The sequence below is a fragment of the Pleurodeles waltl genome, chromosome 5 (genome assembly GCF_031143425.1).
Source record: "Pleurodeles waltl isolate 20211129_DDA chromosome 5, aPleWal1.hap1.20221129, whole genome shotgun sequence".
Classification (NCBI taxonomy): Eukaryota; Metazoa; Chordata; class Amphibia; order Caudata; family Salamandridae; genus Pleurodeles; species Pleurodeles waltl.
This window is the reverse complement of record NC_090444.1, coordinates 281,465,594-281,479,798: the sequence shown is the minus strand read 5'-3', so window position 1 is coordinate 281,479,798 and position 14,205 is coordinate 281,465,594. Positions and strand designations below refer to the sequence as shown.

Here is a 14,205-nt window from a genome sequence, read left to right as displayed (position 1 = left end):
AGCCACCCCTCGCGTTCTATACGTTAAGCCATGAACGCCATGTATACAAAAGGCAATCAGTTTTAGGGGGCTCATTTCCTCAAACATGGTGCCACAGGTGAAATCACGAATTACATCATCAATGACGTCACTGGGCCATCACATCCGCACGGACTTCTCTCGCTCATGGAAATTTAAGATACACCAAGTGACTGAAAAGTGAAATGACAGTGAGTCTCACACAATCACAACACTCCGGGTCAGCGTGCAATATTCTGGTTATTTAGAAGTATATGAGTATATTATTCAATTCAAATTCCCACACTCACTCTAATTTAGGAAATGGGGACGTGGCTGCGAATTTGCAAACCACAATTGTACACCGGCTGATTCCCTCAAGTAGTTCTACAGCATTACTACAGAGAAACCCATGAGAGACAATGCAAGTAGGTCTGGGAACAACTGTGCAGCAAAATTAAAGTCTAATCTGATTGCTGTGCACGAAATGTTCACTACTGTCAAAAAGCACAATTAGACGCATTTGAGAGGAATCCGACTCAGTTCACCCGTGTCACGTTTATACAACCACTGGGAATGATGTTAGCAAACTCACAATGCCCCTATTTCAATGAATGAAAGCTTGAACACTACAAACTCTTCTTATCCTTGAACTAAACAAGATGGGAATTTAAAAATGAAATAGTTGTGTGTGGAAAACCATCTAAATGTTTTAATGGCAGCGCACCCGAGTCTTTGTCCTCGATTCGGACAATGAAATGTAATTACTCTGTCCTCCTAATCAGCTATTTATCAATAGTAGCCGTAATGAGGGGCCTGCTGGGCAGCAGAACAGCACTTTGCTGCTCTAACCTTGTTTTTCCAGCGTCCCTCATGTTCTCCAGTGTCTCGGGCGCCCTTGCCTCTGAGCCACGACAGCGGAATACACAGGCCGGTGATAGTGGAAGTGTAATCAAGTCACTTCTAAATGGAGACTAGAGAACAATGCATTTTCGGATATCACAAAGTGCAGCACGTTCCCCAGATGTTTTTGCAGCCGTCAAGGGAGGTTAAGGATTAACATGTAACTGTGGCGTGGGGCAGCCAGAATCAGTGTGATGTGTAAAGAGCCTAAAATGGGTGTAAATACTGCTGGCCCAATCTTCAAAACTAGTTGACTCAATCAATCAAGCATGTGTAAAGTGCTACTCACCCGCTAGGGTCTCAAGGCACTGAGGGGGGAGAGGAAATGATTGCTACTGCTCAAATAACCAGGTCTTGAGGCGTTTCCTGAAGGTCGGGAGGTCCTGGGTCTGTCGTAGGTGGACGGGGCGGGAGTTCCAGGTTTTGGAGTCGAGATGGGAAAAGGATCTGCCGCCAGCTGTAGTTCGGTGGATGCGAGCACACGCAGGCTTTTGTCCAACTGCAAAGCTATTTTTGTTGTTCTCAAAAGTTGGTTTCGCATTTATAAAAGATTTACCCACACAAATATTTGTGTGTAAGTAAATCTATTGGAGTGGAGGGTGGTGGTATAGGACAGGAATAACGTGAAATTTTATGAACTCTGACCAACTTACACGTTCCAGGATATTTACAAACTAGTGTCTGACCCCTTCGAACTCTGGAAAAGGGTATATGATTTATTTCAGTGAAGGGGACAGGAGTGAACCCCTTCCAAGGGTGGGAAGGGTATGAACTCCCGTAAGACATTGGTGGGGCACAGAGAACTGGTTTCTCTAGGAGGAAATCTATTTTCCCCAAAGAGAACAAAAAAAACGAAATAGTAAACAAGAGCACTTGGACATGCACATTGTATTCACCGTTGAAATACATGGATGAGTTTTCTCCTGTGCAAAAACTGAATTCTGATTTTTTTTTACCAGGACACTTAGAAAGCTGCAACTGTTGCTTGTTTCCATGCAAACCTTGCAAAACTGCTGGGAAATCCCTAAAGTTGAAAATCTTTCCCCATGTGAAGTTAAAAATATGCAAGCCCCAATGCCCGACTTTTCCCCAGACCCATGCCCTATACCTGCACTTTTCTTATATAATATTATAACAAGCATTGGCAAAGAAATAGGTCTCAACTCTGAAAATCAGAGGCTGATCTTTCCCTGACGTGATCACACGTACGCATTACAAAGCTATACCAGACTTTCTTTTTTTACTTTTTCATTTAGTGACCCATGATGGTGGACACCACATATATATACATATATATATATAATTTGTTTTCAATTAAAAAAAACAGAGGTTACAGGGACGTTATAGTTAGGTTCTGAATTTACTCGCACAAAACCATAGAAATTCAGCAGTTAGAGTTATTTCAAGTAACTATAACTCACACCCCAAGGTAACTATAACTCGCACCCCACCATGCATAGTTTTCTCTTCAATAATTTGACTGCTAATGTTGATATTTTTAATGATGTTATAAAAGTTGTCATGAGTGCTGTAATATCTGGGTAATTAGCAGTGCATGGCGAGGGTGCGGGTTATAGTTACCTTAGAGCACTTGAAATAACTGTAACTGCTCAATTTCAATCAGGACGTGATGAGGAACAATAGCAGATAAAAATCCTTTTTAAACTCAGGTTTTTTATGGCCTCAGCCTTGCTGTTCTATATTAATTCATGTTTTAACCAGGTGTTTCACATGGAGACTTTAGCTGGATGCAGGTGAAATCTCTATGTCAAACCCCACAATTTGAAATCCAGACAAGGCTGTTAACTCTCATGTCAAGCCCATGGAGTGTAAAAAATGATCCATATTCTGGTAACACATAAAACAAATCTTTGAAAAGAGTGGGTGAATCAACTAAGATGGCAAAGAGGAAGCACCAAGAAGATTGTCAGATGAACACATCCTCACTATACTCAGCAACGGAAGTCTCAGATCATTCACTAGGTTTATCCTGTATGTACTATCAGAGTTCTCTGAACCTGTTGCATGGGATTGGTATCTTTGTAAAATGGATCACTCACATGATAAATGTAGATGCTGTTTACACCGAATTTGCTTAGATTGTGCACAGTGCAAAATTGAATTGCTTCGATGCAAGAGGATGGAAAACATAGTGCCAAGGTGACTCTGATAATGAGTTCAGAACAAGCATTACAGACACGTGGGTGCAGATAACAGAAGGAGCATAGTTCAAGCGGGTGAACATATAGCAAGTTGCATATATAGAGTGGCTATACAGAGGGTAAAGCATAGTTGTATGGGTTTCATCATGGTTACATAGGTCAGAGTATGTGGGCTGAGACTGGGCAGTCAAGAACGCAAAGAAGAATTCCAGGAAGAAGCAGGTTTAAAATACATCATACAAGTGAAGCAATTGAGAACATGGGAATGACATTCAGGCATCTTTGAACGAAGGACGCGATGGAGAATGGGGGTGATAGGATAAATCAAGGGGTTAGAACAGGTAGGTCTTGAGTCTTGATCTGAACTGCATCGGTCGGTGGGAGCGGTGGAACTAACCGGGAAGGTTGTTCCAGAGGGGGGAGCTGCAACTGGGAATCAATGGCCTCCTCCGTGTTTGCACCTGGTTGTGGAGTTTTAGTGCTGTCCCTTGCAGCACACTGGCTCGCCTCTGCCGTGATGGCAGCACAGCATGGTTTGGTGTCGTTTCATCACCCGGTAATCTACAAATGTTGCCCCAATTTAACCGTGGAGGTTCTGAAGCATGAATGACAGCAAGATGGTCTGGAAGTCTGCTCTCGTGGTTAGGAGCCAGGAGCGATTCACACACTTCATGAATGACGAACATCACTGCAAACCTTCAGTGACAGACACAGCAAGGAGGGTTTCCGAAGATGCCTCTTTTATGGGGATCAAACGTCGGAGGTTTGATTGCTGGCCTGTGCATTTTATCTTCATTTGCAATTGGCAAATCTGAACCCAAAAGAACGCACTCCTGTTGAAAATGTCTGTACATGGATGCCCTGGTGTTTCTTTAGTCCACTTTAATGATAATCTCTGAAGTACATGTTTTTTTCAGTCCCGATACCTAAAGGAATCATAGATTTTGCATTTGCACCGCCCAATGACAATCTTATGATTTATTTACCTTCACCGTAGACTACTCTCATTGGCCACCAACTACAATGTATGTGAGATGCCAAACAACAGTACTCGCTACAAGATATTAGTTCCAAATATGACTATTGTTGAAGGTGAGCCTGCTGCTCAACATTGCCCTTGGCATGGAGTAGCTGGTGTTGCTGTCTCGGCTTGAGTCTGCTGTTAAAGCACCGGCCATGTTTTTATGGATCCTGCGCTCATTTTCTTTGTTAAAGAAGAACAAATGTCTGGATTTACAAAAGGACACCCCTGAACTCCAGATGAGCTCACAAAATGGTTTTACCAACAAAACTACAGACTACCACCGAACCATAACCGGTTCAGAGTCAGCACCAATATTTGCCAACGACAGAGGAGAAAAGCCGCCTTTTACCCAATTTGGATTTTCCCTGAGTCCTAGGAATGGCTAGAAACCACAGAAGAGACTCCCTCCGGCAAAGGCAGTGACAAGACACCGCATAATCAGATTTCCCAGGCTATTTGCATATCAGCCTCTTAGTCACCAGACCCACATTTCGAGGTCGAGATGAACCTGTTTCTGCAAGATCCAAAATAATTATGTGAAACTGATGTGACTCAAGGTGCTCGGATAATAACATATAGGAGGAGGAGCACATGAGTAGGAACTGAGTAATAAAGATTGTAAGGGTGAGGTGTCAAGCAGCTTAGCAGTGTTGACAGTGAGTCCTGAATACATTTCTGACAACCCACCCCCCCAAAAAAATATGAGGAACAAAGTCACTGTTGCTCGTGAATTCAGCATTAAAGGTTTGTGATGTAACTCCATCAGTCTGTCTCTTGGAGTTATGATGGTTAAAGTTACATTATAATTCAAATAAAAGGATGCTTGTCCTCGGTCCTCACATATGCTGTGTTCATACTATAGGCATTTGGGTCTTCACTTTTTAATCACTATTAAGTCATATATTACTTGAATTTTCCAGTTGACTTTGGTTTCCCCTTGTGACACTCTGTTGGTACATTTAGAGGCATGTTAAAATGGTGTGCTACTACAGCAAACTACAAAATAATATAAGAAATGCTTGAGTTAATCTCAGACACTGACGATGGTTTGGGCTGTATTCCAGTCCATTATGTTTTCTTCATTAGACCACTCTGGAGAGAAATTTAATGTGTACTCCCTCACTCAAAATCTTCAGGCTGAATAATTGGCAGATTAGGGATTAGCAAAACCACTTATTTAATGTCTTCCTTTCTGTTACAGTTGGAGATACCGAGAATGGTGTTAGCTTCATAACTGAGTTCTTGTAGAGTCCAAAAAAAAGTGATGTCTCATTATTATCCAATGACTATGTTTAAAATGTGGTTATTCATTTGGTAGAGTGGGCAGCCCTAACAACTGAACAATCCCACTCTAGTTAGACCAAAACACAGTTCTGAGAGAATCCCTCCTAAACCATTGCTAGCTATGGCCCAAGCGTCAGGCAATTCTCAAAGAAGTGTGTGCTAAGTTCAAGAGGTACCCTCAATTTCAAAGTAAAAAAACAAAACAGTACAATTTCCAAACAAATTTAGACAAATAGAAAAACATGTAATATGCAAAAAAAATACCAAAAATCAATCAAAAATAAGTTTAGGAGAGCTAGAGATATGTTTTTCAAAAGTTTTAAGGCAAAAAGCTACCACAAAGAATTCCAGGGCTAAAAAATTAACAGCTTGTGCTAGAACAGGATCTAGGCAGAATTTCAAGGGACCACAATGGAGCAGAGGTCTGATGAACCAATAGGGTTGCCCCAGTTTGACCTTCAGACCTAGGGCCTGGTTTAGATCTTGGCGGAGGGGTTACTCCATCACAAATGTGACAGATATCCTGTTCGCCATATTACTATCCCATATTATCCTGTGGAGATTGTGATATGGCAGACAGGATATCCTTTATGTTTGTGGCAGAGTAACACATCTGCCAAGATCTAAAACAGGCTCTTGGTCCCACGTGCTGGGAAAGCTTCCTCCACTCAGTCCTGCATCCGCTTGGTCCTGAGGGCACCCAGGACACCTGCTGAGTTAAGTCCTCTGTAGTCAGCAGGGCCCTTTTAAAGTAGGACTCTTTCTGCTTTATTTCCCTGAATCAGGTAAACAAATGGGCAAATACTTGACCATTGCAGAGCAGTTCCAATCCCTAAGTGCCAATAGGATTAAGGAGTGCTCTTCTTCCAGCAGCAGGTAGGAGTCAGCAATCTTCTTCCAACGGGCCTTCGTCATATGAAGTATTCACAGGAATATCCTCAGGAGGTACCAAATTTTGTCCTGGGCACTATCCGGTGATTGGAGGACTTCTACTCTGTATTCCTAACATCTTCCTGCTGTCACCCCACCTCCTTTTGCATCATTGCACCTTCGTCTTACTGTAACGTTACCCAGGAGTCCCGGTTTCAAGCTGTCTGGGCCCAACTGCCTCCAGGCTGGCCTGTCTTTGCTTTGCCACTCTCCTACCTGTCAGGATCAAAAATGGTTTCCCTGTTTTCTGTGGCTGGAGGCTAACTGTCTAGGAGAGCTCTCAGGATGAATAGTAGAAAACTTCTTTGGCATCTCCAAGTCAATAGGCCATGCAAGCTGCCTTTTGTACCACTAACTGTTCCTGACTATTTCCAGGTAGTTAATCTCTGTTGAGTGGTCAGCTGTAAACACCCATTGGCCTTTCCTGCATCCAGAGGCAAGAGATTGTCTTCTGAGTCAGAGCTCCTACTTCTCCAAGCCAAACATGTGTAGTCTTGCCCTGGAGGTATGGGTAGGGGCAGAACTTGCTTGAAGCTAATTATGGCTCAGGCAGTCCTAAGCAAATTTTTACTATGTTACTTTTCTGCTTAATTTATAAAAAAAAAATCTGCCTTCATTAAATCACATATTAAAAACAAAGCCGGAAATAACCTTGAAGTATTTTTCTAGTCCTTTCCTAAGCAGAGATGGAAAATAAAGATTTTTATAATACTTAGGCATAAAACTTCTAGCCTGGATTACATAGTAAAATAGCTTTTGGGTTGTATTTCTCTGTGAGGGCACATTAACCTGAATATGTACCATGTTCCAGATTTAGGTTTTTCCTGCATGTGCTGCCTGTTGCGAGACATATTGTGGCCTTACTAAGAACATATAGCACCTTAGAGCCGACTTATTGCTTACCATTGGTTAGCTTTCTTGTCAGTCTTGTTTGCCTGCTTCTTGTTTATGTCCCCGCTTGTCAATACTGTGTTTGCGCCTTCCATGAACATTGCCTCTTTACAATCTCTTTTGATTGGCTAGCTTCTATACTTACACTGCTTGGCTTTAAAGCACTTCTTTTTCTTTTTGGCAACGCACTCCACAAGAGTGCATGTGTTTTCCAGTTGCCTCCCTCATGCACTTCTCTCCCATGCACTCTGTGCTTCTCTCTGTTGTCTGTGTGTTTCTCCCAGTTCCTTAATGTTGCTTTTCCTCTCTACTCACGTCCCTCTCTGTCCTGTTGCTTCTCCTTCATTGCCCAATCCGCCTCTTGTTGCCTGTTTGCCTATGTGCTTCTCCCTAGCCGCTCCATGTTACTTTCTCGCCCACTGCTTCCCATTAACCCACTCACACCCTCTGTGTTGCTTGTGCCTCTATGTTGCTTCTGCTCCCATGTGTTGCTCCTGCCCCCACGTTGCTTCCATCACCTACTTTCTTTAAAAAATAAAGTTTTGAGCTTTTAAAAAAACCTTTTAGTTACCAATCCAACTTGGGTCAATCACTTATTGCAAAAATGAAACACCTGAGTCATTTTGTAGGTACCCGCATGCATAGTGCACGTACCTACAAAATTATTAGGGTGGCCGTGTCAAGGGCTTTATTTATTGCTTAGCCATACTGCAACTCATTGCCGATTCTATACACAGCATGCCTAAAAACCATTGTTAAAGGTAATAGGTCCCAAACATGACACCTATTGGCTTTGCCAATGATTTTTTATATATTAGCACCCTGCCCAGTGTGCTTACAAGGCAATTTTAGAGGTGATTTGTGAATATATAAAATAGGATTTTCTCACTGCATTGCATTTAAATTACAGCCTAGAGGAGCACAGTGGTACTACTGGCATAAATATATTGTCATATATGTGGGTGGTGTAATTACACACTGCAGGCAACATATGACATTTAACGTTCCATGCCACAGGTGCACTTAAGGCACCACTCACAATGAACTTATGGGGAAGTTAAATAGGCCAAATAGGAAGTTCTAGTGTACAGCACGATTTAGAGGGGTAGCATGGACATATTACTACTGTTTAGCAGTAGTAAAGTGCACACCGCCCTAAGGCCAGCAGAAACTGCTCCAGAAAAATTCTGGGTTGACCATGCAAAAAGGTAAATTTGCTACAGACTATTATTTCACTCGGTTCCACGTGACTCCCACGGACATTAAAGCACACATGTTGCAGGGCTGGGCAGTATGTACAAATAATCTTTTCAAACTTCTGTAGGAGAGGTTGAATGCAAATCTGGGGTTTGTAGAAGACAGTATAATCTGCTAAAGATCTGAAGTTTGTCGTTGTAATAGCGTCCAAATGGATGGTTTGAAGCAGTCGCAGTCTCATTTCATGGTGAAGATGTCATTTAAAATCCAGTGTAATGGGTGCTACTGATGGGATAAGTGCAGACGTGGAAGGAGTGTAAGATGGGTCGTAGAGAGCATTTACAACTAAAAGAGGGTTGGCTTCTAAAGTTGTTGATGAGACAAGAGCAGGCAATGCTGTGTTAAACATTGAACATAAAGCTTTTTCAACCAAGGGAGAAACGATTGGGCAGACAAATTATTACAATGTAGGAGATCACTGACTGGGGGGGGGGGGCAATGACCACTGCATCACTAGATGATGACATAATCAGACATTTTTACGCCAAGGGTCAATGTGTTAGATCACCAACAAAGTGAAAGCAATGCCCAAGGACATCCTCTACTGATACACAACAATTTTGTCTGTTCCATTACTTAATTTGTTTGTATGTTCAAGATGTGGGAGTTTCCGGTTTCCAGTGAAGCAGCAGCAGGGGAAAAAGCAGAATGACAGATTATCGGCAACATTGTGCCTGAGGTAGAATTGAATTAAACAATGATCTGTTGTGTATAATGTTACGTGTCAGCATTTATTTGTGTACCTCTTTTCCATAAAGTTTTCAGGGTTTTTCCGCACATATCACATGTACACAGATTTCATTTCCGGACATGAGGTGTAACAAAATTTTGCACTGGTAAGGTACAGCGTGTGATGAACCTGGTGTATGAGAAATAAACCATTTAATCGAGGTGCAGTGATAATACGGGACCGTGCAAAGCTAGCACTCTGCACTGCGTACAAGCAGTCAGTCAGTGTCACTGGACAACTGGGCCTTTGGAGATTCCACTGTCACACTGACAGAACCAATATAGGGCCTACCGAATAAGCATCATCACTCTCCCAGAAATGAGAACACAACTGGCACGCTGCAGACTTGGAAATGCCTCCCTCCGTTTCAATATATGATGGAATAACGCAGACCAAATAATTTGTGTGGCATCACAGGTAATCCTAGTAGAGAAGCTACCACTGCGGTACACACCGTAAGGATAAAGGGACACCTCAAACTGGTGTGCCTGCATTCTCACCACCTTTTCACTAATGGGCTGTAGTGCACTGATTGTGGTGACCTGACGCTTGTGTCACCAATGACCAGCCTTTTTCTATGCGTCCCTAAGAGAATTAAAGTGATGCTTTGCAGCTGAGGATTCACTCAGGAAGTAAAAATAGAGTGGCACCTAAAAATGAAACGAGGCATGCTTAGTCAGCACACATTTTTGTCTTTAGCTATTACTTAGTTAACAGGTCACCTAGTTCTATGCAGGTATTCTATGTTCAGATGTAAAATGAGTACACTTAAGATTCTTGTTTTAACATATTTCGTTTGTCCCCCCTTTTCAGTACACACAAACACCACCCTTTTTAATAAAGACACACACACACGGCATCAGTAACTACAAAAGAAAGCTTCTGTACGATTTCGACCCTGTCAACAACACATATTTGCTGTTCTTTTTAACAGTCATTATCAATAATGCCACTATTAAAGGACTCACAATTTTGGTGGCTTTTTGTCATGGTTTCGGAATCTAGTGCATGATAGAATTCATATGCTGAGCGACCGAGCAGTTCTTCTGGGTGATATCCAACCAAATCAGTAATTCTTCAAAAATTAAAAGGAAAAGATATTAGTGTCATAAACATAAATAGTTTACTACAAGCAGCCAGTTAACGATATAATCCGGATTTACTAAAACAACTGAATTTTAGGTTCCCCGCTTTATGTGGCAGTGTTGTCAGCGCGTTTCTTGCACCGTTTCCATACAAGGGTCATTTTCCCTCACATGGAAATCCGCCTCTAAACTGTCAGAGCGGGAACTGTTGCTTCCTGGAGAGGAGGTCTAATATCTGTAACATGCCTGATAGTTTGTTGTACTCCGTTCTTACCTGGGGCTGGGTTTTGGAAATATTAAGTGTCTAGATTTTTGCAGAGTGCTAAAAGTGGCGCCGACTCAAACTGCGCATGTGCGCAAAGGCTAGACTCCGCCCATAGCATCCGACTGCGTCAGCTCAAGACCATGGCTAGCTGTAATGGCTCGCTGGGGAGGACTTATGAATAATAAAGTATAAAGAATGAATACTATCTGTGGACGTCAGTGGAAAATTCCGTATGGGCACATTCTTGTACATTTTTATCCACTTACTAATAATAATGCCAAAAAGTTAGGTCAGCAACTGTGACATCAACTCTGTTTGGAAAGGTCTTCTGTGGTTTTCAACGTTGCTTCATTTTGGCACTGAATAAAACCTTTAACAGTGCGTTAAAGGACATACATAGAATGTCACAGAGTCTAAAAGAATGTCAGCGGCAACCTGCAGTTTAATAATAGCATGTTTTAAATAAGTGTAGAACGGAAAGCTGCAGAGATGTGGCTCACAACTCAAACACATTCACAAGGAGTGTGGAGGGGAACTTCTGTCGACGTGACATCTCATGGTGATGTTTACACGACAGTCAAATTAACAGTCCATTCCCACGAACTGACTGGGTAACCTCTACCCACTAGTTTTATTACCTGCTTGGGAGTGATGGACATAGTGAAGCTAGGATTGGCAGGGAGCTTGTCCCCATTGTCTAATGACAACACAACAAGCTGGGTGTGCCGGTAATGACTTATCCAGAGACCATACACACAACACGCGCTTCAGGTGACAGGGCCGTCTTTCTGTTTCAGCATTAACCATTTAGCTGCACAGTGCACCGCAGGGTGGATTTAAAATAACAATAAGTGCGTCTTTAATGCGGGTGGGTTGACCACAGAACTACTTCCCGATTGAATTGTGAGTATAGTGTTTAAAACTGCAGTGGTTTGTAGTCCTTTTGTGAAAAACATTGCACGTTTTTGGCTAACTAATATCAGGACTTTGTCCTCAGATGGATTATTGGCAAGCACACAACTGGGTAGGACATAGCAGAAGACACATTTTTGAAGCGCTATACCTCTGTGAGTACACCGAATTTGGCAGAGTTCCTCTGATAGCAGAATAAGTGCAGCATTTTTCACAAGAGGAACACAACTCATTAGGAAAACATGCATTCGTCACCAGTGAAAAGTTAATCAACAAAATAATTTATGCAATAAAAATAAACTCAACTATAAAAGACATTGAAGAAATCTTATCACAATTCTGTAACTGGCACTTTAGAAAAATCAAGCCCCATTTGAGACATTTGCAGGGTTATGCCACTTTCAGTTGATGGTAACTCATTAAACACTCTACAACAATCTCTAGTGGACTCAATTAGAGAATAAAAGAACACTAGGCCTGTAGAATGACGATCAAACTAAACCCCAAATTCTCTAGAAGTGTTCCTGATCTAGCTCAGATTTGCATGTTTCACTAATGTTTCTCCAGTCATGAAAAAATCTTTCGAGTGTTTTCGGTTATAGTGTCCTGAACATAAGTCTCAAATGCTTTTTCTACTGAAGATTAAAAAAAAAAAAAAAATGTTTTCACAATGGCATCATTTCATCTACACCACGTGAGCAAGCAAGTAGCTGAAAAAGATACTGGTACATGGAAATGCTCCAACTAGTTCTGTACAGAATATATTAAATCTTAAAAGCAAAGGGTAATGCTGTTTACTATCTCACAAATCCTTTCTCACCCCCTGTCCAAAATGTCATCCCCCCAATTCCGTGACCAGCAATTTCTAGTTTTGCATTGTGCATGTGATTAAAATAAATAATTCTGACACATACATCATTAAAGGGTCGGGTAAAAAATGTTGACAAGACATCTTCATAATGATCAGCAATTAAAACCGTATATATTAATAATGACAAAAAGTTCACGAGGGAACCTGTATGACGATGCGTTCAAATGGTTCTGTAGCTCTGAAAACTTCAAATCTTTATTTTTTTCTGTACAGTGCTAAAAGTATTGAGGCCCTTATAGTAGTTTCAGAATGGATATAAGAAATGATTGGAGTATTTGGCATAAACAGCAACACTCAAGCTTCCACCACTACAGTACCTCTGCTACTTACATCACTTGCTTATTAATACGTTTACTATTAAATTATTGTTTTTCCCTGATACTCCTTGTACCTGCCAGTATCCTCTGGTTTTTGATAAGACTGGTAACCTCTTGTAGTTAAAGCAACGTTTTCAGATTAGCCGCAGAGGAAGGGCCTGATTCACAAAGGTAAAGTTACCCTTCTGTATAAGTTTGCGACTTATTTGTAATTCACACTACATGTAGTATCCTTACGACTGTGGAGTCTCTGCACTCATGACAGACACTCCGTACATAAAAAGACAGGCAGTCGTAAAGATACTACTCATAAAATAATTTGGTGAATTGCAAAAAATGTTAAATTACATACAAGTGCAAATTTACCTTTGTGAATCAGGCCCGAAGTGTTTTTGCATCATTGCATTCACTTCTCAGACTCAACTAGAGACAAATGTTTCTCATACCATGATCCAAACCTCCTGGTAAAATAATGACAAAGACACTGCATTATAACAACAAGACCAATGTGTAAATTCAATGAAATCTACCTCTATTACAAACATACAGGACAAACATGTGCTGGTTGAACCCTCAGCAATTCTCACGACACAAGAGGCACGAGTCCAAGAACCTCAAAAATCTATTGCTTCATAATTACTGTTCGAGCTGACTCTGCTACTGCATCAGCTCATTCCCAAAAGGAGCTATAAATAATTATTTTGTGTGGTTGAAAGTGTGCCATGGTTCTGAAAGATGTGGAGTAAACTTAACAGGGAAAAGAACACGAATTGTAACAAAGAAAATAAACCTTGTTCATTTTTTAGAGGAAACACCTTTACCCTAAAAGTTAAAGCCCAGCTTGAAACAATCTCCTTTCCAAAGTCAGCACTGTTGATCCTATAAATTCTTACTAACATGTGCACTATCCTTCCTACTTCAAGGTAAGTTTAAATTCATCAACAAGCAACTCAGATCAAAAGCTTCCCATGTGAGCTCACTTCCAGCAGGTCCTATCTACCACCAAATTGCTCACAGGGCTGGTTTCTTATATCAATTCTGTGCTTAATATGTACATTTCCCTTGGCTGGGATGGAAACTGGTTGGCAGGAAATAAGAGTAAATCCTGTTCCTGCGGACTGTAAGTGCACCCCGGGGTGTTAAGAGAATCAAAATACATGATCTGGGGTGATGAGGTTGTGCATATCCCTTGCTTAATGCACACGAAGATGTGCCAGCAGATCTGTCTTCAGTGCTGCCTGAAAGTACTCATCTCAGAAACTTCAACTGCAACTCCCTAGAAGAGGCCAATCCTTCCGCACTCAACAATCATCACCCCTGTGTAGACCACTCGCTTTTCGTGAACTCTGGGGGGAAGGCAGATGAAGTGGTGAGCTATCCGCCTGCGATGCCGTATTAAGCATCAGACAGTCAATCTGTGGTCTTTTATAGAGTGCTTTAAAAAGTGCCAGCCGCCCTAAAGTAGTCTATTCGTTTATTTATTACGAATTGTTTGATATTGTTAAAATATAGGTTTGCCAGAAATGCCCTGGGAATGAAGAATCAAGAGATGTGATGAAAAAATGAGACAATACTCC

The 14,205-nt window shown here is 41.5% G+C and overlaps 1 protein-coding gene across 2 annotated transcripts in view; it reads right to left on the bottom strand.

Annotated features, from left to right (window-relative positions):
• The window catches only part of EPAS1 (endothelial PAS domain protein 1), a 250,024-nt gene that overhangs the window by 37,151 nt on the left and 198,668 nt on the right, over positions 1 to 14,205 (bottom strand). For both annotated transcript variants that reach the window (XM_069234018.1, XM_069234016.1), the window contains exon 7: positions 10,147 to 10,253. In XM_069234018.1, coding sequence (XP_069090119.1) covers positions 10,147 to 10,253 — 107 coding nt within the window. The remainder of the gene's footprint in view (positions 1 to 10,146; positions 10,254 to 14,205) is intronic.